Raw genomic sequence first — 27,802 nt, 5'->3', positions numbered from 1 at the left:
TCTATTTTTTTCTATAAATGATTCTTTTGTCTGTAGTAACATTTGTCTATCTTTCTGTCTTCCGACTTATTAATTTTTCTTCAACCCACAACTTGACCTAAGTCTTTTTCTTGACCATTTGTAAGGCTTCTTATTCTAATGTGTTTTAAGGATTTCCTTTTATTTTTACCTATTGCTGACACCCTTCTTGCTAGTGCTGTTTTGTCCGCCTATACTGAGGTACACCATTGATTTTAATTTTTTTTCTTCTTTTTGTTTTTAAGACTGGAGTCCGCCAGGCGCGGTGGCTCAAGCCTGTAATCCCAGCACTTTGGGAGGCTGAGACGGGTGGATCACGAGGTCAGGAGATCGAGACCATCCTGGCTAACACAGTGAAACCCCGTCTCTACTAAAAAATACAAAAAACTAGCCAGGCGAGGTGGTGGGCGCCTGTAGTCCCAGCTACTCGGGAGGCTGAGGCAGGAGAATGGCGTGAACCCGGGAGGCGGAGCTTGCAGTGAGCTGGGATCCGGCCACTGCACTCCAGCCTGGGCGACAGAGCGAGACTCCATCTCAAAAAAAAAAAAAAAAAAAAAAAAAGACTGGAGTCTTAGTCTGTCTTCCAAGCTGGAGTGCAGTAGTGTGATCTCAGCTCACTGTAACCTCTGCCTCTTGGGTTCAAGCAATTCTGATGCCTCAGCCTCTCGAGTAGCAGGGGTTACAGTCATGCCCCACCACGCCCAGCTAATTTTTGTATGTTTTTTTAAGTAGAGATGGGGTTTCACCATGTTGGCCAGGCTGGTCTCAACCTGACCTCAAGTGATCTGCCTGCCTCGGCCTCCCAAAGTGCTGGGGTGATAGGCGTGAGCCACCGCGCCAGGCCCTGGTTTTAATTTGAGGCATATTCCACTTGGCTTTAAAAGGTCACTTTGTTCTTTATAAAAACTTTGCACTTCATAAGAAGTGTGTTCTTTGTCGAACTTATCTATTCTTTTCTGAAATGTTCTGCGTTGACTTTATGGTAACTATTAACAGTCAGCCTAATATTTATGTGGAGAAGTCAGTGAGCAGACTTGGCATTTTTAAGTGATCCTATGCTCCGAATACTGGTCATTGAGAAAAGTTTGTTTGAGAGATGATCGTAGGCGAAGGGGTCGCATGAATATTGTATCATCAAATGTACTGAAATATTTTAACCTGAAGTTTTTGGTGTTTGAAGAGTGGTTTTGAGAAATCTACACTCTGTTAGATTTAGATTTTGCTACATAGAACAGAAAACCTAAAACTACAATGGCTTACGTGAGAGAAAAGGTTAACTCTTCTTATAGTAAATTCCAGAAATGGGTTCTAGGGCTAATCTGGCAGTTGAGGGGTGTGATCAAGTTTCCAGATTTCGGATATCCCAAATACCCTGATTTTATCATTACACACTGTAGACAAGTATCCAAATATCACAGGTACCCCCAAAATATATAAAATGATTATATGTCAATACAAAAACATTAAATATATGTTAAAAAAAGGTTTCAGACTCATCTCTCAGCTCTTCCTTCCACAGTGTTGGTTTCTGTCTTTAGGGTCCAAAACAGTGGCTGGAGCTCCAACTGTCTTTGTCTAGCAGCAGGAGGCGATAGGGAAGAACAAAAGCTTTCTCAGAAGGCCGTGCAGTATTTCAGCTCATATGTTTTCTAGGACCTAGCAGTGGAGTTACGAACATACTTTAGTGGAAGAAGAACATAAGCATTGGATGTGAGGGTAGTGGTGGTGGTAGTGGTGAAAGTTGGTTCAGAAAGACCCCCACGTTTCTGGCCAGGCAGTGGGGTGGATGTGGTTCTAGTCTCTTGGGAGGGAGCACAGGAGAAGGAGAAGGTTCGGGTAGGTGAGAAAGGTAGTGATGAGCTCACTTGGGGAAATGTTGAGTTCGAAGGATATCCTGTTGAATCAGTCGTAGACCACTGTGTGCATGAGTCTGAAGCTCAAGAAATAATCCAGTGGGCTGTAGAGTGTAGACAAAGAATCCTCAGCATCCCAGAGGGCTTTCAAAACCCTTTAACTGGATGGGTCTCCCAGGAAATACACCAGGACGGAATTGATGAGTGCCAAGGGTGACAGCCCCTTAAACCTTTGGAGGAAGTCATGGGCAGAGGGCAGAGGAGAGGAGCTTAGACTGGGACTTGGAGATGAGAAAGCTAGGTCTGGGGAGAATTAAATAGAGCTGTGACTGGGGATTAAACTCATGATAAGAAACAGCTGTGTTTTCTTTAAGTCTTTATTGTCTTATTTAATTTTTGTAAATCCCCTCTCATGTAAAGGTATTATTATCCCTATTTCGTAATTGTGAATAAACAGGCTCAGAGGGTAGGTGACTTGCTCTGTGCCGTGCAGCAGAAAGGGATGGAACTCTTGCTTGACACCCAAGCATGTTTTTTGGAGCTGTTCTCTGTGGATTTTGTGCCTTGGCACCACACCTCCTGGGGAGTTTAACCGCCTGTCCAGAGTTTTTGACCTGGTACGTGCTGTGTAGCAACCTGTCTGTTTGCTCTCAGGCAGAATACATAGAAGAAGGAATTAGAGTTAAGAAACAAAAAGACTATCTTGTTTCCCCATCTTAAAAAGTTCCCATGTGACATTGTTTTTCACTGATAATATTGTTGCAAACCAAAAAGTGCCCGATTAATCTTTGCAGCATCCTTTAGACCTGAATCACACTCTCATCTGATCATAGGAACTGAGTCACTGGTGAAGTACGTTCGTCTAAGACTCTGGCCGGGGTCAGTCAAGTTTTTCTTAAAGGGCTAGATAATAAGTACTGTAGACTTTCCCAGCCATGCAGTTTCTGTTGCAGTTCCTCAACTCTGTTCTTGCAGTGTGAAAGCACTTACTGATAATTAGGTCAATGAATGGCCATGGCTGTGTTTCAATAAAACTTTATTTTCAAAAACATTCCGGCAGCCCAGTGTAGTGACCTCTGCTCTAGAAGAGAAGACTAATTCTAGAATGTCTAGCTCATAATCTGGCAAGTAAAATAATCTGACAAAATCATAAAATCAATTCTTTTTCGTTATTTTCAAAGTTCAAAATATTTAGTTACTTTAAAAAGGACTTATTTCTATAATGATTATTTATTTATTTGTTTATTATTCAAGACAGATTCTCTCTCTGTCACTCAGGCAGTGCAGTGGCATGATAATGACTCACTGCAGCCTCACCCTCCTGGGCTCAAGCAATTCTCCCACCTTAGCCCTCCCAGTAGCTGAGAGTACAGGCGTACACCACCCTGCCCAGCTAATTTTTTGTGTTTTTTGTAGAGATGGGGATCTCACTATGTTTCCCAGGCTGGTCTGGAACTCCTGGACTGAAGTCACCCTCATACCTTGGCCTCCCAAAGTGCTGGGATTATAGGCATGAGCTACCATGTCTGGCTTATAATTATCTTTTTCAAGTGTAATGATGGTTTCAGGAGAACAGATGCAAACTGTGACATTAGATTCCCCACTTTCTTCTCTATTTTGTTTTTTTCTGTGTAGTCTTTTTGGAATTCTGATTAATCATGGTCCTTCCCAGTCTCTCAGAATGACCCATATCTTTCAAAACTATCGTCTTAATCATGAAGACCCTCAGTTACCAAATTGAGAAGTTTATGTTGCTTTGACCACACCTGTGTGCATCCCAATACCTGGGGTTACAGACTGCAATCTGTGATCAAGGGAGAGCTTGGATACTCGCTTTATTAACAAATTTACATGGTTTTGTTCTTTGTTTTTTTGGGTTTTTTTTGAGACGGAGTCTCGCTCTGTCACCCAGGCTGGAGTGCAGTGGCGCGATCTCGGCTCACTGCAAACTCCGCCTCCCGAGTTCACGCCATTCTCCTGCCTCAGCCTCCCGAGTAGCTGGGACTACAGGCACCCGCCACCACGCCCGGCTAACTTTTTGTATTTTTAGTAGAAACGGGGTTTCATCGTGTTAGCCAGGAGGGTTTCGATCTCCTGACCTCGTGATCCACCTGCCTCAGCCTCCCAAAGTGCTGGGATTACAGGCGTGAGCCACCACGCCCGGCCTAACTAATTTACATGTGTTTTACTCACCAATGATGAGAAGACCACCGACACATTCGGGAGGCTTTATGGAACAGAGAAATCCTTTAACATTAGTTACTATATCTAGTGTTTTTATTTGTGTTATGCAGAAGATGTACATAGCTATTTTGGAAAAGCATTATAAGTAGAACTTGCATGTTGATAGATTTAGGATGTGTTTGGATTACAAATCTCCATTTGTACTATACTTGAGAGATTTTGGTAATTTGAACCAGACTAGATCTTTAAGGGAAAATATTTTTCTTTTCTCAGAGAACAAACCAGGAAAACTTTAGCATCTTGAAGGTAAATTAGTGTTGATTATGACAAATGAGAATAATTAAATTGCAAATAGTCATAAGCAGATTCTCTTCTTTTTAGCCGTTAGTTCTCATTTATTTGTAATTGACAAAACAAATATCTGCTAACATAATTGTAATTCATCTTTTGTGTTCATTTTTAAAGTGGCTTTTCCTTTCCAGGCAAGCTGCACTCATGCATGGCAGTGTTACAAGGAGGAGCTTGTGGACTGAGTTTGGGGAGTGCTATGAAACTATTAGGATGACCTATCACAGTCAAGATTCAGTAATTCCAAGTAAAGGGAGACACTTTTGCCTGACTTAGATGATGGTCCGGATTTTAGCGTAGTTTTTTTGGAAATGCAGTTCTGTCACTTTCAAAGCTATGTTACAAATGGAATAAGTCTGTGTGAATGAGTAAAGGCAGGTAAGGTGACAAAAGCATTCAGTTTGCAACGGATCTTCAGTGTATTATGGTACCCAATACAATTTTTGAATAATCACATTTATTTATCAGATTTTAATTGGAGAAGATTTGCAGAACCCAGCTTTGAATCACTACAAAGTATGAATCCTGTCATCTAGAATACTTAAATTTAGTATGGACTGATCTGAAGACATTTTAGGTTTGAATAAGAAAAAGAGGCCCAATATAAAAACAGAGAAAATAAATCTTTTTTTTTTTTTTTTTTGGGACGGAGTCTCGCTGTGTTGCCCAGGCTGGAGTGCAGTGGCCGGATCTCAGCTCACTGCAAGCTCCGCCTCTGGGTTTACGCCATTCTCCTGCCTCAGCCTCCGGAGTAGCTGGGACTACAGGCGCCCGCCACCTCGCCCGGCTAGTTTTTTGTATTTTTTAGTAGAGACGGGGTTTCACCGTGCTAGCCAGGATGGTCTTGATCTCCTGACCTCGTGATCCGCCCGTCTCGGCCTCCCAAAGTGCTGGGATTACAGGCTTGAGTCACCGCGCCCGGCCGAGAATAAATCTTAAAGCACCATCTATGTTGGATATCCTTATTGCGACAGATCCCACATTGGACAGACGATTTTGGTTGACACCAAAGGAAGTAAGAATTTTCTGGGACTGACGGGTATCTTGGTAAATGTTCCCTCTTTGCAGGTGGTCGTAGATAATTTCAATTCACCCTCTGCTTCCTCTGCTTTCTTCTAACTAAGGAAGGTGTAGCTTTGATATTTTCCCCTCCTTGTGTTACATGATCATTTATTCTAACTGGCAACATTTTATTTATTTGCTTATTTGGACCCATTGTTCCAAACATGTAAACTGTCTTGGACCTGCAAATCTTTCTGTATTGGTGTTTATTGTATTAGTGTTTGAGATACGTGGAATTTTAGAGATGAAGTGGCTCAATCCATTTATTTTATAGAAGAAATCTCAGAGATGTGAGGGACAGGTGTAGGTTCACAAGAGCTAGGACATGCTGTTCTAACAAAAATCCTCCTTCCCTTTGGTTCAATTTTTAATCTATTTTAGGTCCTTCCATCTCATGTTAATGACATAGTAATCTACCCACTTAATACTATAATAAGTTCACTAGGTTTTTTTCCCATTAAAGCAGACTCATGAGTCATAGTTTACTATTACTTTCCAAGCTTTTATTCTGTATTTTCCTTAACATGTTAGAATCATGTGGAATCTGTGGTACCTGTGCTAATCTGAAGCCACTACGTATTTTGAAACCTCTTGCCCCATGTTGGATGCCTGGTGTCGATCAGGAAGTGTTGTAACATGTAACACATCACTCACCACTCTTGACGGTGTTACAGGGTAGGAAGTTGTGGGGGTGCAAGGCTGGCTGTGGACGTAAATAATAGAACATTCAGAATCCTCACTGAGGCTGATTTCACCAGCTTGTATAAATCAGGTAAATTTGCTCATATTAAATACATCTCTTTCACTTCCACCTTCTGTTTCAAGTTGACAGTATGTTTGCATTTGACTCTTATTGAGGTACTGTGCCTTTCCTCAAACATATCTGTTGCAATTTCATGATTGCTTAAGACTAATGCTGTCACCAGTATGTTTCATTTAGCAACGTCCTACACACCAGAGTAGGTTTCTAGACAGGGAACTCCAGATGCCCACAGGAAGGAGGCATGGGCTGAGTGTGTAGGGTAGAAACTTGGCCTTTGAATCAGAAGGAATTTGCATCCAGCTGAGGGAATCTTGAGTTGTCCTCCTGTTGACATCTGAGGTTTCACATGCTCCTCATTTGTCTGATATCTACATGACTTGCCTTCACCCCACTTTTTTGCAGCTTCTACCTTGGCCCATATCTTAGAGCACAAGCAATTTGAAGGACATTCCAAGGAGAGTCCAGAAAACTTCATTAGGAAAGATTTAGGAGTCTGCCTAGTTCTTTTCTACTCTAACTCTTGCAGAATAGATTGATTTTTCTGTTGTCGTTTACTTGTTAAAATTGTTTAAGCCACACTGTCAGAATTTAGCCCACAGGCTAGCATTGGCTCTGCTACCTTTGACCCTTTTAAGAGTCATAGTTTTTCTATGATGTAGAATGGAAAGATCTATGGGCAGTCAGAGTCGACGTTTGCGTGCCCTGCTTCTAGCGCAGTGCCTGGATGTTTGTGTCATTTCTCAAATAAATAAGTGAATTTGAGTGCTCAATAGAATCTAGTCGTGTGTATACATTATTACTGCACGTTTATGCAAAAACTATAAATTATAGACATAAAGGATACAATTCTAGTCATCTGTATTACAAATGAAGTAATCAACCCTGGGAAGTTAACGGTGGCTTGTTTAAGGTCAGCGGCTAGTTTAGTGGCTGTAATGAGACTCAATCCCAAGTTGAACAGAAATTGTTTAAAAATTCAAGTTTTAAAAATCATGTACGATGAATGATGTTGGCTCCTTTTCTAAGGAGAGTGATTCTCTAAGCCTATAGGAAAAAAAATAGTGGTGGCTGACTTGTGGCCTGAATTGCATGCTAAGGTTGAGGAAGGATCTCCAGTAATTCTTTACTTTGTGTTTGAATATAGGATTTTATAGCTGTGGGTGGAGAAAAGAAAATATTTCTAGGGAAAAGATTTACTGATAATTTGACTGAACCCCAAACAGGTGAACTGGGTGAAACAGAATTTGGCACATGGTCCTTCATCACAACTTTTCTACCTAACCTAAAGCCAGTAAGATGGAAATAGTTTGGAAGAGACACTGTCTGCTGAGGTTGCTTTAAACAGAGTCTCTCCTGGGACTTAGAACACATTTTAAGGCCCATTTTCCCTTTTGATGGTTTCTTGGAGACATTTTTCTGTAGTGGATGCAGGCACTTGTATTCCTGGTTGGCATTCATCTTTTACCAGTGTGAGGAGGCTGTTTTTATCATTGTGAGATTTAGTAACATTTACTTGTTCTTAGAACCTACAGATTATATAATGGATATTGCAGGCTGTAACCTAGAATTTAAATATTAAAAAGAGTGATTAAAAAACAAAACAAAAAGAAGAGTGATTGTTTTTGTTGTAATTGAATCAATTCCTATTGTTTACTTGCTTTGAATATAGTAATTGGTTCCACCGATCTTTTACTTAATCTTGAAATTCAGAGTTACTTTCTATTCTACATGAATGGAGCTGGGAAATGGTTTTAGGTAAAGGAAGGTAAAATGTGCTGAATACCTACTGTGTGTGGCGAGCTGAACTATATCCTTTACTGTAAATATTCTATTTAATGCTAACAACCTCCTCCCCTTCTATTTTCTTCTGTAGGCAAAGTTGTGTTCACTGAGGCTGACTCCCTGCCCCAGGTCACATAGCTGAACGTGGTCTCTCACCCCCTTGCCTATGTGCTTTTTTTCACAGAATATATTGGGTCAAGATCCAAAACTTATTGGCAAGCCATCAAAGTTCTGCTTGAACTAAAAGAGGAAAACCTGTTTTCTGAAATGTGAACTTTAATTACTTAAAATGGAGGCTTCTGAAAACAGTATTGTCTCACAGGGCAGGCTATAAACCTTGAAACAATGGAAGCTTCATGTTGTGTAAGAAGGGAGCTTACAGAGCCAAACAGCACTGTTCCTGTGTTTCCCCCGCCAGTGACAGGAGCATCTGGGGTAGCAAGGGGACTGCTCAGGGCCTGGTGTTGGCATCGGGGGGTTCTTGAAATCGCTCACACTGCTCTTGCTTTTCCATACAGGCTGCTTATATCTTGCCTCCTTTGGCTAAACTATGGTACTAACAAGGTGGCAGTTGGCTGCTGGGGAAATTCTGATAGGGAGAGTAAGCCTGGGTCATTCTAATTTATTTATGGCTCTGGTAGCAAAGAGAGGTCAAAGGCAGTACATCTCTATACTGATGAGATTTCACTGAGGCCAACACCACCTGTTTTGTGCACGCTCACTTCTCAGTTAGACCTGGCTAGGTTTTCTGCCGTGCTTGTTTTTAGCTTTGTAACCAGCAGTAATCACACTGGTCTTCGGGATTTTCATGTTTCAGGTTTTACAGATGATGCAAAAGCATTCATTGATTCAAAGACACTGCAAATGCTATGTATGTGTATTTCTCAACATGTGGCCCCTGCACTGCTTGTTTCGGTGTTACCTGGTCAACTTGGTAGAAAATAGATTCTTAGGACTCATGCTGAGCCCACTCTCTGGAAAGAGATAACACTCCCCCCATCTGTATTTTTAACAAGCTTCTCAGATGATTCCTATATACATAAATTTCACTCCTACTATTAGACACATTATACAGAAATATTGGAAAGAGGTTGAAGTGACTTTGTTTTGAGTCACATCATGAGTAAGGGGCAGTTGGTATTGAATTCTAGTTTGTGTTTCATTCTCGAGTCTGGGGATGAAATGCATCATCTCTGGAATTCCACGGGTGGGGACAAATACCCTCCGTTATGTTTTTAAATGTCACAGCCCTCTGGGATTCACACCTTGGGTGTTGCCTTGTGGCTCAGTGCCTGTTTTCTTAGGTAGCTAAAAGGCTTGAATTTGAAGAAGGCAAAAGTGTGGAGCAGAAAGTGAGCATGGACAATTTGGGGTGAAGCATTTGCTTGAGAAATCTGGGGAGATTTGAATTTATAAGGAGGGGCCAGATGACAGATGTCATTGAAAGTCACACCATGCTGTTTGAACTCAACACGGCAGTAGAATCTGGAAATGGCACAGTGCATATGTATTAGTCCATTTTCATGCTGCTGATAAAGATATACCCGAGACTGGGCAATTTACAAAACAAAGAGGTTTATTGGACTTATAGTTCCACATGGCTAGGGAGGCCTCACAATCATGGGGGAAGGTGAAAGGCAAGGAGGAGCAAGTCATGTCTTACATGGATGGCGGCAGGCAGAAAGAGAACTTGTGCAGGGGAACTCCCATTTTTAAAACTATCAAATCTCGTGAGACTCATTCACCATCACAAGAACAGTGCAGGAAATACCTGCCCACATAATTTAATCACATCCCACCGGGTTCCTCCAGTACACATGGGAATTGTGGGAGTTACAATTCAAGATGAGATTTGGGTGGGGACACAGCCAAACCATATCAGCATACTATTCATCTTTGGATTGAATACATTCTTTTATTAATTTAGCAAACATTTACCAAACCCCTGTTAGTACTGAACATGACAAAGGAAAAAGCAGATTCTTTGTTTAGTGTGTCAGGGACATACATAAAGGATTTTAGGGTGGTTTTCACTGAAAATCATTAAAATATGAAATAGCTTTAGGACTAAAAATACTACATTTGCTGTTGGTGCCAAAAAAATTTGATACATTAAAATGTCAATATGTAAGAATTTTAGGTGGTCATAAAATGTGTGAACTAGCCCTTTATTTTTGGAGACAGGAATTACAGGAAATAAATTGCAGTTATTTCTGGAGTAGGCAGGCCTCCCCTCTTCTCCCTAATCACCAGTCTGTCTTTGTTAGGTGGCCACATCGATTGAGCCTGTAATGGCTGCAAGCCCATCATGGTCTGTCTAGTCCATTAAGCAGCAGCAGAAATATCTCAACTGCTCTAAATATTTTCCTTGTGCCTTATTTTGAGTTCTGTTTGGAGAATTCTAAGTTAGTTGTGGTGATATGATATATTGGTTTCCTAGTCTATTAAAGAGAGAAATGGAACAGAAATGATCTCTGCAGTTTGCATTTCCTGAGAAGGTTGTGGTTCACTTACTCTCTTTATTGACCAAAAGAGCAGGTGATTCATGTAAAATCATATGTTAGGCGGCAGTAACTGGGGCTTTTGAAAAGACCACCCTTTAAGTGCAAATAAATAACAATGCGAACACACAGCAGACTTTAAAAAGCATATTAGACTATTGATGAGAATGAATAATGTATGTTTTGTGGTAGTGTTTGCTACATGTGGGAGGATGTATATAAAAGAAGGAAAAACCCTCTGCATTAGTGTCTATGCAGTCAACCTTCCCATTCAAGGAGAAGCTTAACTATTATCTGCCACTTCTAAGTAGCATTATCAAGTCAGGGTTTTATGGTTAAATCTTGTAGAATCAATTAGGAGATTCACCTTTAAAAATTGGTCTCTACAATATGCACATAGTAACAAAAGAAAAAAAATCTTGACAATATCATTGCAGTGATTTCTGCATTCTGGTCTTTAATTATGTGATGAGTCCCAGTGGCAGAGAGTTTGTGGTCATGGATGGTACCTGGAACTTGATCATGTCCCATTTAATGCAATGGAAATTTCCATTATAATTTAGCTTATTTATTTTTTTCTACTGCTAGTGAAAGGTAAGTTACATAACCCAACTTACAGTCATGGACTCTTTCATCTTACAAGTTTATAATTTGAAAATTAGATGTTTCAGTCTGTAGTGAGTCTGTGATATTTATCAAGTACCCATTGTGCATTAACACCCATGAAGCAAAATCTTTGTTCTGAAGCCTCAGATTTATGTTGAATAAATATTGAAGAAACACCCTAGGTCAAGATTCAAGTGAAGTCAGGCAAGCCTATTTTACTGCTAGAACTTCGAACACAATACAACAATATAAAAGGGTTAAGCAGGCCTGGCTGGTCAGGTGGTTCACACCTATAATCCCAGCACTTTGGGAGACCAGGGTGGGAGGATTGCTTGAGCTCAGGAGTTTGAGACCAGCTCGGAAATATAGTGAGACCCCCCATCTCTAAAAATTTTTTTAAAATCTATTTTATAAATAAAATTTAAAAGGCTTAGGCAATGATTATTTAGATAAATGACCAAAGATGGATGGTTTATCTAAAGACTAAGACCAGATTGCATAGTAAGGACAGAAGAATTAAGGTTTGTTTTTTTACATTTATGTAGTGAATACGTATGTGGATGCTGACTGTGCATTTCCTTATCTCAGAAGCTCCTAAAACCATTTATAATGCAGCAAGCCTGTTGCCTTTACTGTTGCATACCCGTTGTTTCACAATAAGACCTCTCCAGGTTTAGTGGTCACTGTGGCAGTTCTTCAGCATTTTAGTTGTTGAAATGTCTCCCCTTTTCCCAGTACTTAAGAAATCCTAAGTGTCGTAATAGAGAGTACTAAGAAGGTAAGTGACTGCACAATGAAACACTGTAAGGTAAAGGACTATTTCAAAGACACATGATCTAACGTTTACTATGTGGAGATCGTGTGGAGCCATTACTCCGGAATAATTCAGATTTAACCATATTCATGTAAAAGAGAGCATGTTGAGTTGGAATAACCATCCGATTTAGAATTGATCTCATTGGCTTCTCTCCTCCCCCATCTGCATAACAAAGTGTTCCACTTCAACAACCATCCAGACTTGTCTTTCTGAGTCTCCCAGAACTTTGCCCTGTCAAGATTCCTCCCTCAACTTTCCATTTTAGTTTTGATTTTTATCCTTTGTCTCATCCCATCTTCCCATAGATACTTTCAGTTCTTGCAAATCCTTGTAAACAAATAAAAGTCTTGCCAAAATGGCACATTTCTGCCATTAACCACACTCTTTGGTATGGACCATTGTAGCTTTCTCTTCTGGCACCTTCTGTGGTCTGTGAGCCCTTTCAAAGAGGCAGGTGTCTTCACTCCTTTATCGAAGTGACTCTCAGGTCCGTTGTGGACAGCCCTTCACTGGATCAATTTGCGCCATCTCTGTTCTCATCTTTCGTAACCTTTTTGTAGCAGCATGTGCCCCCTCCAAGCTGCTTTGTAAAATTTTCTCTTTTGATTTTTGAGACATAATCTTTTGCTTTCTAACTCCTACAAGAGCTGTTTTTCTGCTTTCTGTCATCTAAGTAGAGATATTTTCCCTATGAGGCAATCTTTATAGATTTGGAGTCCATCTTTTCTTACTCCTAGTATATGAGAGTCCTCTCCTTCCTCTTAAATATCAATAGGGTTTTCTGATAATCTCAATTGGACATGCCCTTTTTGTTCCCTTTGACATAAACACTTTGTATTTCCGCATCCTCATCTGCAGAAAGCTTATTTGTTCTTCAGGGCAACTTATGATGATGGCTAAGAGACCTTCATGTTAACCTGGTTGAGTGAGCCAGAGTGCCTGTATTCACCTCACACCTCCACAAATAACTGGTTGGTTGATCCTGGGTAAGTTATTTACCTGCTATGTGTCTTAGTTTCTTCATGCTAAAGTGGGGATAGTAATAATTTCTCCCTCGTAAAACTGATGAGATAACTAATGAGTCGATATGTGTAAAGATAAGTATCAAAACAGTCTTATGCTGAGTGTATATGAATAAGTATTTTTTATATTTCTACTGCCTCAGACTCTACCTTCTCTATAAACCTTTCTGATCCTGATCTCAACTAATCGTCATCTCTTCCGGTGAAACTGTTGCTTTTCCTTCTCCTGATAGCGTCTGACTTACTCTCATTTATATTTTAATTGTCTTCATGTCTTCTCCCTCTTGCTAGAGTAGGCTCTTCACTCACTCATGTTCCCTGTCACGTCTTACACCTAGCGCACAGTTCAAAAAAGATATTTTCTCACTAAGATCAAATCTTTTTTTTTTTTTTTTGAGAGGGAATCTCGCTCTGGCGTCCAGGCTGGAGTGCAGTGGCGCGATCTCAGCTCACTGCAAGCTCCGCCTCCCAGGTTCACGCCATTCTCCTGCCTCAGCCTCCCGAGTAGCTGAGACTACAGGCGCCCGCCACCATGCCTGGCCAATTCTTTGTATTTTTAGTAGACACGGGGTTTCACCATGTTAGCCAGAATGGTCTCGATCTCCTGACCTCGTGACCCGCCTGCACCTGACCCCGATCAAGTCTATTTTTCTGGACTAATTGAAATCACTCTGGATACTGACTTCTACAAATTATATTGTGACAGAGTCTCATTGTGTATCTTTATGGGGTACAAAGTAGTATTATATATTTTTTTAACATTTCTTTTCTTTCCTTTTTTAAAAGAGACAGGGTCTCACTATTTTGCCCAGGCTGGTCTCAAACTCCTGGGCTCAAGTGATCCTCTTGCCTCGGCCTCCCAAAGTCCTGGGATTACAGGCATGAGCCACTGCACCCCACCTGGTATTACAATTTTTGAATAAAATGTGGAAAGATAAAAGTAATGAACATCTCTCACCTCAGATGTTTATGCATTTTGGATTTTTGACAAAAGATCCCCGAAGACCCTTGTGCCGGTGTGTGTGCAGGGCTAGACTGGGCTTCATGAAGAATAATGGAGGGGTTTCTTGTGATTCAGCTTCTTTTGTATCAGGGACTTTCTGATTTTGTAGATGGAACTCTTCTGAATCACCTCTTTGGGAAAATTTGGTTGTAAAAGTGTGAGTGTGTGTTTCTCTGTGTATGTGTACTTTGTTCCCTCAAGTTTGTTGCATATCTTTATCATACTTTTTTACACTGATGAACATTTTTATTGTGACAAGGTAATAAATTGTCTTGAATGTTTTCTCTCAGTTTTTACTCATGATATTTCAAAGGTTTACCTAGAAACTTAGGCATGGGTTAGCAGCTCTTAAGATAGTGTCCTCTCCCCAGAGGACATCCGCATCCTCTAAATGATGGGGATGTTATTAGAATTGCTAAGTATGAGCCTTGGCTGAATCAGACACCGACAACAATAATTTCAACAATGGAAATGGCCACCAGGCACTGAAGACTTGACAAGTCACTGCGACAGAGCACATACTGGTTGGAATACTAAAAATACACATGGGCTACATTACCTTTATTTCACTTTCCTCTTTTAGAATAAAAATTTCAACCTTTTAAAAGAAAAGGGCCAGTCATTTGTTGGAAATAGAAATTGCTGGACATAAATATTTTAGATTTCTTTCTTCTGATAGTATTGAAAATACTTTGTATGTGTTGTGCTTTTTTATTCTTTGTAAATTCTTTTCTGTATATAAAAAAGATTTTTTTCCCTCTCCAACATTTGCTTCAGGTAGGTTTGACCAATAACTTACATTCTTTCCACTTGCATAATTATAAACCCAACTTGTTGGTGATGGATTTGCATGTAGATGCAACTCAGTTGTAAGTTTATGTGTTACTTAAAAAAAAATTGTTAGTCAATTGGCTGATATATAATCCTTGTTAACATTTGCAGCTCTGAATTAGTAGATGACAGTTGCTTGTCCAAGGGTACACAGTTAATATGCTGCAGCCACATACTGAACTTTATCATGAAACTTTGATTCATTCTCTGCATCTTTGTAAGCAGATATATTTTTTTCTGGTTATAAGAGGGAAACAGAATGAAAAGGAGATGACTTCTTGTCTTGATTGCATGAGGAAGCTGCAATCAAACCAGAAATAACACTCCAGTCTCTGATACATATTGTTGCATATTTATCTTGGGTTTTGCTATAGACTTGGAGCCATCTTCTCCATTATCATCTGTCTGATCTCATCCTTAATAACTTTATTCCGCTGGTTCTAGATGAAATGGTGATAAATCTAAATTTGCATTTTCAAAGTAGAAAACTTTGTAGTGGATAGGACCTTTGTATGATTCAAACTGCCCTATATAGGAAGTGCTTAGATATTATAATAATCCAGGGAAAGAAGATGTAAGTAGGAATGGCATGTAAAGTAGTGAACATAGTAACTTTCAGATCATATGGAGAAATTTGATATCATTTTCTTATTTTATATAGCCGTTAATGTATGCTAATGATTCTTACTACATTACAGAACCATGTTGTTGTCCAAAACGTGTTAATGAAAAATCAAATTGGAGATGTCGTGGAGTATGTGGTAATTATGGGAAGGACACAGTGCAGGTAACCCCCTTGGCCTGGGGGTGGATAACTCCTGGAAATTGTGTCATTGTGCAAGGTTGCATTTTCTGAAGAAGGGCAGTGGTATATTGGGGACTTGCATTTTTCATCTAAAAACCCATTTAATGCAACGACTTGGATAACATATTAAGTAATGGATATAACCAACAAAGTGCTACTGAAATGAAGTTTCAACAGTTCACAAATGGTGAGTGTCTGCATATCAAACCTTCTAAAATTAAGTATGTAGGCTGAGATAAGCATTAACATTTCATTACCAATGATTTTGCTTACCATCAAAATGGAGAAGGGCTCTTGAGAGCTATTTGGATGACCCTGGTCTCTAGAGGGCATCTTTTGGAAGCCTGATGCCATGTCATCACTTAGATGTGCCACAAAGCACTGAAATCCTCTTAAAGGTGGTAATGGTAACACTATTGTTTTTCCTACTTGATACTCCTTTTGAGCCACATGTCTCCCTTTCTTGCTCTCCTATGTCCAAACAACCTATTTAATAAGTGTTCTATTTAAAAGACTAAAGAAAGGAAGTAATAAATGATAGCTCTCAGAAAGCTCACATTTCGTTGGAAAGCTGTTAGAACAACTTCCAGCCCAAATGTTAATTAGATACCATTCTGATATATAGGGTTGTGCCTTTATGTGTCTTTAAATACTGCAGGTGTCTTGACCTAAACCCAAAGAATGCATAGGCAGCAGGACTGACCCATGTGTTTTCACTCGATACCAGCAAAGGGATTTGAGAACCCTTAGTCACTGCAAGGGGTAGAAGTGTCTTCTATTAAGGACATAATAAGTCCTGCTGAAGACCAGGTCAGTTCAGGGACCCCACTTGCCACAGCAGTTGTGGGTCAAATTGGGTTCCACTGGTAGCATCAGAGAGCAAGGGACACCACCCGCTTGGTATTCCCAATTCATACACCGTTGCTGTCACTTTGGGGCAGAATGGAGGTATGATTTAAATCCTACAGTGCGGGACATTTTCACTGTGGTGTGCCTCTGACAGTGTCCTGCTAGAGAAGTTTAAGAAACAGTATATGTGGCTTCAATTTCCATAAGCTAAAAATGCAGAAAAAGATTATGTCTGGTGGAGGAGTAGATTTTCAGAAAAAGCAGTTTTAAGGAGGATGAAAAGAGAATTTATTCAAAATGAGAGGCGTTATCTCTGTTCCTTCCCCACCTCTCCTTCCCTTGCTTGCTCTGTTTTGTCTCCCTCCCTCCTTATCTCATTTTCACTCTTGCTCTTGTTCATATAAGAGTAATGAATCTTCAGCTTGTTGTGTTTGAATTCACCGTGACCTCCTTGTTGATACTCCTAAAGTTGGCATTAAAAGCTATATCTGGGGCGGGGCATGGTGGGTCACGCCTGTAATCCCAGCACTTTGGGTGTCTGAGGCAAGCGAATCACCTGAGGTCAGGAGTTTGAGACCAGCTTGGTCAACATGGTGAAACCCCATCTCTACTAAAATACTAAAAATACAAAAATTAGCCAGGTGTGGTGGTGCACAGGTAATCCCAGCTACTCAGGAGGCTGAGGCACGAGAATCACTTGAACCAAGAGGTGCAAGTTGCAGTGAGCCGAGATCGCACCACTGCACTCCAGCCTGGGTGACAACAGCGAGATCCTGTCTTTCAAAAAAAAAAAAAAAAGGCTATATCTGACCTAGAACTCTTTCCCAATGCAGGAACTCCAAACATAATCTTTCAAAATGTTGCCTGTGGATAGCTCTGCAAAAATGGTGATATAGCCTGGTTTTGTAAGTGTTTGCATTGTGCCAGAAATTTGGGCCTGAGAACTTTTCGCACTTTGTTTTTCTCAACATTTCTACTTGACACTAACTGAATATCACATTAGTTTTCGAGAATTGTGATTAGCCCTTGTGAGATTGATTTAAACTGTATTTGAAAGGATAATTTAAAGTATCTGTAGGCTGATATTACTTAGCATCGCATAAAAGGAAAAGACGGTTTGGTTATTTTCAGGAAGCATGCTTGCTCAAAGAGCTTGGGCACAGGGCAGGTCTTGCAAGGCAGGACCACCAGTGGCTGGCAGATGACCCATCCAAGTAGGTAAAGGGGAAACAACAGAGTGTCTTCCACAAACAGGGCACTGTGAACTAGTTCTGCGTGAGCGAAGCTGATGAAATCTGACTTTTCTGACAGTTATGAGTCTATCTGAGATGTCTTCAGTGAGCCATTCCATCCTGACTCATTCCTTACAGAATTGACACATGATTCTGAAAATATTTTCTAAATATAATTGAAAACGTTAAAAAACATTCTATGCTTTAATAAATATTTGGATGTCATGTTACCATTTTTATTTGTATTTTTTTGCTTTTTTTTTTTTTTTGAAACGAAGTCTGGCTCTGTCGCCAGGCCCCAGGCTGGAGTGCAGTGGCGTCATCTCAGCCCACTGCAATCTCTACCTCCTGGTTTCAAGCGATTCTCCTGCCTCAGCCTCCCAAATAGCTGGGATTATAAGCACATGCACTCTACTCCTGGCTAATTTTTGTATTTTTAGTAGAGACAAGGTTTCGCCATGTTGGCCAGGCTTCTCTTGAACTCTTGACCTTGTGATCCTCCCACCTTGGCCTCCCAAAGTGCTGGGATTGCAGGCATGAGCCACCGCTCCCAGCCCTTTTTTTTTTTTTGCTTTTTAAAATTATTTTTTTATTTCTAATTTTCAGCAAGCTTCACATATTGAAATGATGTATGAAGACTTCTAATCATAGTAATAGCAGCTGGTTGTCAATTTAATCTTTAGGGTGTAAGATGATAGGTTTTTATGATAGTGATTAGCAGATATATTGAACTCTATTGATAATACCACTTTTTAAAAAATCTTGCATTGCATTTTATTTAGTGCCAGAAGCATTCATAAAATTATTTTTCCCCCTAGAAAGAGAATGCTCCTTAAGTATCTTCATTTTACTGATTAGGAAATTTGAGATCCAGAGGGTGACCACTGAGTCTCATAGCAGTTTGTTGACAGTGGAGACCAACCCCCAGCACACCTACCATTTGTAGCACACTTCATACTGAGTGCTAGGTGGCTTGTTTTTGACAAAAGTCAAACAAATAAAATATTTCTTTTTTTTTTTTTTTTTTTTGAGACGGAGTCTCACTGTCACCCAGGCTGGAGTGCAGTGGCCCGATCTCAGCTCACTGCAAGCTCCGCCTCCCGGGTTCACGCCATTCTCCCGCCTCAGCCTCCGAGTAGCTGGGACTACAGGCGCCCGCCACCACGCCCGGCTAGTTTTTTGTATTTTTAGTAGAGACGGGGTTTCACCATGTTAGCCAGGATGGTCTCGATCTCCTGACCTCGTGATCCACCCGCCTCAGCTTCCCAAAGTGCTGGGATTACAGGCTTGAGCCACCGCGCCCGGCTACAAATAAAATATTTCATAATTTATTTTTTTCTTATATGGCATTTTGCTATCTACTCTTCCACCTTTATTTTCTCAAACCGAAAGGCTGAATTTTAATATGGTAGGCTGTGCTATTGGAGTGGTTTAAGGTAAGAAAAAATGTAAGTGCGTATTAGGAAAGTTCTGGATGAACTGGTCATGTCAGCAGCCAAATCATGGTTGTTTAGTGAAATTATTTACTATTAAGTGTGTACAGAGGGGATCCTATTATAGTTTGTAAGAACTGTAGTGGTTTAGTGAAATTCTTAGCTATTAAGCGTGTACAGAAGGGATTTGGACCCAGTGCATCCTGTGGATTCTGTGTACAAAATAAACACAGCAGAAGATTTGAATGGATAAGGAGTATCTTCTGTGTTCCCTGACAGACTTCCTGGAGAAAAAGGAACAAGCAATTGGAAAACTTGGTAGAGGAGATTGTTTTTATTACAGAGTGTCTTCATTATAACATCAGATTTCAAATTATTTCTCACCTTTACTCTCCCAAAGAAATTTTCATATTAAATTTAAGCTCTCAATAGTAAGAACGAATTTACTTTTTTTCTTTTTTTTTGGTTTGCTATTATAGAAATGCATAGGACCACATTTTTTTCCTCCTATGAAGTTGAACATTAATCTTATAAATAGGATTTTCTTCTGTAAAATAAGAAATACTTGTTAGCTCTAAGACTCAACGGAATTATTTTAATTTGCTTTGGAGGAAGAATTAAAACATATTTTTTAGGCCATATGTTCGTTCTTTATTTTTATTTATTTTTTAACCAGGTCCTCTGAAGATACTAAAGTGTAGTTGTCTCTGAGGACAAAAACAAACAAACAAAAAAACTTCACCTTACCTTGCCTACCTAGTGATGAAGTTGCTCTTTTATGTGCCTTCCTAGGCGTAAAGAAGTTAGAGAAACTCGTCTTTAGAAGTTTCACGAATGTTCATAAATGTATGCTTTCATTTATTAGGGAACAGGATTTGCTGCCAATAAGCAAAGAAAGATTTGTGTCAGGACTGAGTGTGTAGTCTAAGCTAACATCAGTTATAGGAAGTGAGGCTCAGAAGGTGATAGGTATGTATTCCACGGATGCAAACGCTTTTTGAGTTTCCTGGCAGGTGTAGGCAAAAAAGGACCAGGCTGGTGTGATGAGTAATCACCTCCAACCCTCCCTCTGACCTTTCCAGGCCTCCCTCTGATTTTCCTGCTTTCCAGCCCAGGTTGCTCTAATCAACTCACGGTGCTCGAATAGCACATTCTCTTCTCTCTTCACCAAAAAGCAGAACTTTAACACAGTTCTTCCAGAATATCTGTTTCTAGCCAGATGAGATTAATTAGATGGAGGCTTGGTTTTATAAGGTGGAAGGGAATAAAACTAGTCACAAGATAGTTGTGGGGGATTTTAAAGATGTAAGTTAGTATCTTTATTAAGCTATTTGACATATGATAAAAGAACAATATTCTTCTGTTGGAAGTGGCAAAACAAAATGATATTTGACAGTGTTAGCTTCTATCATAAACCTGGTGTGTTCAGCTTATTAGCCAAGATAAGGTGCAGACCAGGTTTTTACCCTTTACATATGAAGTTTGAGGCATTAAATGAGTAAAAGTATTGGGATTCCTTTTCCATCTTGGTGATCAAAACACTTTTCTCTTGTTTCCTTGGAGCAAGTGATGAAGAGGTGGTGAGGGGACAGCAAAAAATGGAATTACGTTTCTTCTCTTTCTTTATTTTTGTTTTTTGAGACAAGAGTTTTGCTCTTGTTGCCCAGGCTGGAGTGCAATGGCGCAATCTCGGCTCACCACCACTTCCACTTCCCGGGTTCAAGCGATTCTCCTGCCTCAGCTTCCCGAGTAGCTGGGGTTATAGGCATGTACCACTACACTCGGCTAATTTTTTGTATTTGTAGTAGAGATAGGGTTTCTTCATGTTGGTCAGGCTGGTCTCGAACTCCCAACCTTAGGTGATCCGCCCGCCTCGGCCTCCCAAAGTACTGGGATTATAGGCGTGAGCAACCGCACCAGCCCCCTCTTCTGTTTCTCTGATCACTCCAATACTCGTTCTAACTGGGAGGAGTGGATATAACTAGTCTGGTTTTTAATCTCTGTGTAGAAACTGATTTCTTGGTAGAATGGACTGTTAACATATTTAACAGGTAAAATATTAATCTTAAGTAGGTAAAATATTCAGATCGAAGAAATAGAGATTTTACTTTTACAGCATGGTGACAACAGATAACTAACTGTAAAAACTTCTTTTGCAAATAGAACCAGCAGGGGCATGCATGGAACACACACACCAAACATCTTTCTGATAACATTTTTATAAGCTGTTAAATGTTCTTTTCATTGTGGTGCTCCTGATTCTAGAACTTGGTGTGTGGAACCTGTGTTCTAACTATTCTGTTGGAGTTTACAAGCAAAGAATTACCTAAGAATTTTCAAATTAAATGATGGGGCAAGGAACTAACATTTTTGCAGGCCCTGGAAATGTAAAATGTTGTACTCACATGGCCTCACATTAAATTCCCATGAAATTGACGTTTTAAAAAAAAATTTATTTTAAAGAAAACGAAAGGACAATGAGATTAAATAACTTGCCCAAGGATTCTGGGTGGGTGTGCTGTGGAGGTGCGATTTTTATACCCTGCCATGACCCAATGTCCAAAGTCTCCTTGAAATTCAATTCTTGTCCAATATTTACCAGATTGAACTCAGTGAAATTCCTCTCTCTCCTACTGTTTATGGTTATTTTCTATGCCAATATTAATCAGTAAGCCTGTCATTTTGGCCCTTGTGGCATCGAGTTTTCTTTAAAGGACAGCTTTTTTGTTTGTTTGTTTTTGAGACAAGAGTCTTACTCTGCGGCTCAGGTCAGAGTGCAGTGGCTGATCTCGGCTCACTGCAACCTCCGCCTCCCGGGTTCAAGCCTCCTGAGTAGCTGGGATGATAGGTGTGCACCACCACGCCTGGCTAATTTTTGTAATTTTTGTAGAGACGGGGTTTTGCCATGTTGGCCATGATGGTCTTGAACTCCTGACCTCAAGTGGTCCACCCACCTTGGCCTCCTAAAGTGCTGGGATTACAGGTGTGAGCCACCACACCCGCTCTTTAAAGGATAGCTTCAGAATTTGCTTTTTTCTGAGATGTCATAGCAGAGGTCAGTTTTAGTGTTTGGTTAATACATAAACACGTAGAGCTGAGGTCAGTGCATTCAGCATTGGTCTGAATTTTGTTGCTGTGCTGCTCAGTTTCTAGTGAATTTCCTAATTGTGGAGAAATGCAAAGTCAGTCTCGGCCCTTTCAGTAGAGCTTTGGTTTAGTGACTCTCAGCATGGATTACCTGTTGCCATATTTTTTTTAACTGCTTTATTTTAATCTTAGAAGTTCCAACGTCTAACTTTCTGTACCAAATGATTTCTTTCAAAATTAGAAGTAACAGAAATGAATGAAATCGCCTGGGCATGGTGGCTCACACCTGTAATCCCAGCACTTCAGGAGGGCGAGGTGGGCGGATCATCTGAAGTCAGGAGTTCAAGACCAGCCTGGCCAACATGGTGAAACCTCATCTATGCTAAAGATACAAAAATTAGCTGGGCGTGGTGGCAGACTCCTGTAATCTCAGCTACTCGGGAGGCTGAGGCAGGAGAATTGCTCGAACCAGGGAGGCGGAGGTTGCAGTGAGCCCAGATTGTACTGCTGCTGTACTCCGGCCTAGGTGACAGACCGAGACTGTCTAAAAGAAAAAAAAGAGAAAAGAAAGAAAGAAAGGAATGAAATCATTAAACTGTGTGCTCATTGCTTTCTCTTGGTAAAAAGCTCCTCTGGCAAATAGGAAGATGAAATGTTGAGAGGCAGAGGATACTCGAAATACTGAATTTCTTCCTTATTCCCTCAACTTCTGAGCTACCCAGGTGGCACCATCCTTGTAACCCAGGTGTGTAACATTATTGGGCTGAGCGCTTTGCCCCGTTGCCGGCTTCTCAGCAGAGTTCCTTCTACCCCCTCTCTGGTGCCTTCCTGCCTTACTGAATTTTGCTGGACTTGGCCTTTGCTTGTAGTACAGCTCCACGAACTCAGCTAGTAAGATTTCCTTATGGGTAAAAGAAGAAGGTGAATGAACAGCATACTACTCCATGGTGCTGTTGAGATTACATATTGTATGTAATATATTTGTGAGTAGGATTGTGCTTGATACCTAGGAAACAGTTAATAGATGTTGTAGGCAAGGTCTTCACCCATATGGTCTTGGGAAATAATGAGATAATCCTGCCTTTTCAGGGTTCAGGTGGGTCCTATGAGCCTCCCTCTGATACCTCAATATAACCAGTAGAGGTAAATTAGCAAAACACCAGGGGCGTTTGTTAACTTTATTTGAAAAACAAACTGGATTGAGACATATTTTCTTACTTATAACTTGATTATGTGTGTTCATTTTTGACCCAGAAACAAATCGCAGCTGGGCATAAAACAAAGACTAGAATGTGGCCTTAACTGTGTGTCAGAGAAGCCAATTTTAGTAACTCAGATTTTAGGTTTGTAACCCAACATGACTTTAAACCTCTGGGGATTGCTGTATAGAATTTCATTGCTGTGGGTGTCGGAAAGCAGCACCCATATTATACTTACAGTACCCCCTATGTTTGCACTTTATCTTAGCATCTGTAATTTCTAAGTTGGTGTATTGGTTTCTATTACTGGATTGAGAGAAGATCCTAAAGGCAGACCTGTTAGGTTTCCTGTTTCTTATTTAGCTCAACCTAAGGGACCCAAATATATCTTGAAATATCGGAGCTGAAATTATCTTTGGTATAGGCCATTCATGCATAATGACAAGAATTCCATGGAAGAGTTATAAACTACAGTTTAAAATACTGATCCAGTTTATGTCTTTATATTTTCATGTACTGCTGTGTGATTGCTTAGAGGATGAAAGTATATTTAATTGTATTTTTCGCCGCATATGTTTGTTTCTCCTTTCGAGGGAGAAATAATCAAAAGTGAACTCCAATAGAGCCTGTCTGAAGCAGGTTATGACTAATTGCCCCTCCCTTTTCTAAAAAGGAGGACATGTAAGAATCTTAGGTAAAGTCATAAAGACCTTTCTTGAATATGAATAGTATTTTAGTCAAATTTCAGTTTATTGCTTTTCTCTTTCCCCAACTACTGAAGTCATTCCGGATACATTAGCATATAAAGTGGTGAGAAAAATTTTGACTGAAGAATCATTTTCTTCCACCCAAAACTTGACTTTTAATAAGATAAATGTAGGTTATTTCACTGTCATGAATCTTGATTCCAAAGAGGTAATAAATAGCAAATCTTTCTCTTCTAAATGAGGGATGTGTATATTTGCAAAGCTGGCAAAGGAATGTGTACAGTTCTGCCAGTGGACCTGACCTGGGCACAACCAGGTGGTCCGCCCTGCTCTTTCTAACCTCCCTTGGGGTCTAGGGTGAGGCTGACGCCTTCTCCTGGGCTTTTCTCATTTGTGGGACTAAGGAGGATAGTATAATGTGATTTCTGCCATACTTCATCCAGGAAAAGCAACCAATTTTCTTTGCAAAAGCAACATTTCAGCGGGTTTTCACGGATGTGTGGTGACAGAAAAATGGACTTGAAGGAAAAAAAAAAGACACCAAGAGCCTGTTTAGCTATGGCCATGGTTCTGGAAGAAATTTATTATTTATCTGGTTTAATGCTTGGTTTTCAGTGGAGAGAAATTCAAGATTCAAATACAAATAGGGTTTCTTGTGCCAGAATGAAAGCGGCAGCCTCAAGACGGTTGTTAATGACCATTGAACGTGCATTTATAGTTTGAATTCTAACCAGGAAATTGATAATGAAGAACAATTTTATGTTACTACGGAACTATTTTTTTTTTAAGCTGAAAATACCTTGAAATGAATTTATGTCAGACACAGCCGGCAGGAGACACTGGCGTTTTCATAACTGCCCCTGCTTGGTAAGAAGATAGACTGAATCCTGTTTACCTTACGTGTTTGAAGATGTGTTTGCTGATACAAAACACACACATATGTAGCAGAGTTTGTAGTTGGAGATTATTTTCTAGAAATCTGTGATTTGTGCTTTATTACAGCTGTGCAGTTTCTCCAGCAAGCATTTTAAAATTGCGACGCCTTTCTGTAGCTCTAGCCTGGGTCTAAGATGGCTGCCCCTGCCATGCTGCACACACCTGTTCCAGGCTTGGTGTTTGCATCAGACATGCGATGGCAGATGAGAAACCGATAGTGCTCCTCCTCTCAAGGGTTGACAAGCTTTGCCTGTAATCACTGATTCTTTGATCTCAGCTTATTATTCCCTCAACTGGCTATGATTAGAAGCTCCACAACTGAGCTCCTTAATTTCTTGACTCATTGTTTTAAAAACTCATTTAAAATTATGGCAGAACCCACTTAACTGAGCTCCTTAATGTTTTTGATTTTTAATTTTTTTACTTTCAATTGTGTAATATAATAGTTTAACTGATTACCCGGGCGTGGTGGGTGTACCTGTGGGCCCAGCTGTGCAGGAGGCTGAGGCGGGAGGATCCCCTGAGCCCAGGAGGTGGAGGCTGCAGTGAGACGAGCTCTCACCACGGCACTCCAGCCTGGGTAACACAGCGAGACCCTGTCTCAAAAGTAAATACATGAATAAATTGAATTTAACTGTGCGTAACTACAGTTTACCATGCCACCCCTTTGGGGTGTGCAGTGCAGCCGGCCCAGAACCCCATGCTTTGCAAAATACCGCTTTTTGTGGCCCCCACACTTGGGTAGTAACCCCCGTTTTGTTTTGTTTTGTGTTTGCTTCCAGAACTCCAAGATGGGAGGCAAGCTCAGCAAGAAGAAGAAGGGCTACAATGTGAACGACGAGAAAGCCAAGGACAAAGACAAGAAGGCTGAGGGCGCGGCGACGGAAGAGGAGGGGACCCCGAAGGAGAGCGAGCCCCAGGCGGCCGCGGAGCCCGCCGAGGCCAAGGAGGGCAAGGAGAAGCCCGACCAGGACGCCGAGGGCAAGGCCGAGGAGAAGGAGGGCGAGAAGGACGCGGCGGCCGCCAAGGAGGAGGCCCCGAAGGCGGAGCCCGAGAAGACGGAGGGCGCGGCGGAGGCCAAGGCTGAGCCCCCGAAGGCGCCCGAGCAGGAGCAGGCGGCCCCCGGCCCCGCTGCGGGCGGCGAGGCCCCCAAAGCTGCCGAGGCCGCCGCGGCCCCGGCCGAGAGCGCGGCCCCTGCTGCCGGGGAGGAGCCCAGCAAGGAGGAAGGGGAACCCAAAAAGACTGAGGCGCCCGCAGCTCCTGCCGCCCAGGAGACCAAAAGTGACGGGGCCCCCGCTTCAGACTCAAAACCCGGCAGCTCGGAGGCTGCCCCCTCTTCCAAGGAGACCCCCGCAGCCACGGAAGCGCCTAGTTCCACACCCAAGGCCCAGGCCCCCGCAGCCTCCGCAGAAGAGCCCAAGCCGGTGGAGGCCCCGGCAGCTAATTCCGATCAAACCGTAGCCGTGAAAGAGTGACAAGGACAGCCTATAGGAAAAATAATACCACTTAAAACAATCTCCTCTCTCTCTCTCACTCTCTCTCTCTCTGTCTCCTCTCTCTCTCTCCTCTCCTATCTCTCCTCTCTCTCTCTCCTATACTAACTTGTTTCAAATTGGAAGTAATGATATGTATTGCCCAAGGAAAAATAAAGGATGTTGTCCCATCAAGGGAGGGAGGGGGTGGGAGAATCCAAATAGTATTTTTGTGGGGAAATATCTAATATACCTTCAGTCAACTTTACCAAGAAGTCCTGGATTTCCAAGATCGCGTCTGAAAGTGCAGTACATCGTTTGTACCTGAAACTGCCGTCACATGCACTCCTCCACCGCTGAGAGTTGAATAGCTTTTCTTCTGCAATGGGAGTTGGGAGTGATGCGTTTGATTCTGCCCACAGGGCCTGTGCCAAGGCAATCAGATCTTTATGAGAGCAGTATTTTCTGTGTTTTCCTTTTAATTTACAGCCTTTCTTATTTTGATATTTTTTTAATGTTGTGGATGAATGCCAGCTTTCAGACAGAGCCCACTTAGCTTGTCCACATGGATCTCAATGCCAATCCTCCATTCTTCCTCTCCAGATATTTTTGGGAGTGACAAACATTCTCTCATCCTACTTAGCCTACCTAGATTTCTCATGACGAGTTAATGCATGTCCGTGGTTGGGTGCACCTGTAGTTCTGTTTATTGGTCAGTGGAAATGAAAAAAAAAAAAAAAAAAAGTCTGCGTTCATTGCAGTTCCAGTTTCTCTTCCATTCTGTGTCACAGACACCAACACACCACTCATTGGAAAATGGAAAAAAAAAACAAAAACACAAAAAAATGTACAATGGATGCATTGAAATTATATGTAATTGTATAAATGGTGCAACAGTAATAAAGTTAAACAATTAAAAAGAAGTAATAAAGACTATTGGGTGTTTTGTTTGTTTGTTTTACTTCTCTAGTCCCTCTCAATACCTACTTTGTCAGAGAACAGAACACTGTATTGGCCATTTTTTTGAATATATTTGGATAGAAGTAAAAAACAGACCGGTCACGGTGGATCACACCTGTGATCCCAGCACTTTTGGGAGGCTGAGGTGGGTGGATGGCTTGAGCCCAAGAGTTGAGGACCAGCCTGAGTAAGATAGTGAGACCCCACCTCTATTAAAAAAAATTGTGAACATTATTTGTTGAAAAAAGTAGCTAGGGCAATGTCAGTAAACTATCTCAGAAGAAGTTAAACTGAAAACTTACTGTGTCTGCATATGCACCCTCTAAAAATGT

General features: G+C 41.0%; 1 protein-coding gene across 2 annotated transcripts in view; it reads left to right on the top strand.

Annotated features, from left to right (window-relative positions):
* Positions 1 to 27,446, top strand: part of BASP1 (brain abundant membrane attached signal protein 1) — a 59,721-nt gene extending 32,275 nt beyond the window's left edge. For both annotated transcript variants that reach the window (XM_007961254.3, XM_073014829.1), the window contains exon 2: positions 25,821 to 27,446. In XM_007961254.3, coding sequence (XP_007959445.1) covers positions 25,830 to 26,513 — 684 coding nt within the window. In that variant the 5' untranslated portion in view covers positions 25,821 to 25,829 and the 3' untranslated portion in view covers positions 26,514 to 27,446. The remainder of the gene's footprint in view (positions 1 to 25,820) is intronic.
* The last annotated feature ends 356 nt before the right edge of the window (positions 27,447 to 27,802 follow it).

Source organism: Chlorocebus sabaeus, chromosome 4 (assembly GCF_047675955.1).
Source record: "Chlorocebus sabaeus isolate Y175 chromosome 4, mChlSab1.0.hap1, whole genome shotgun sequence".
NCBI classification, from domain to species: domain Eukaryota; kingdom Metazoa; phylum Chordata; class Mammalia; order Primates; family Cercopithecidae; genus Chlorocebus; species Chlorocebus sabaeus.
This window is presented reverse-complemented; position numbering and strand designations above follow the sequence as displayed.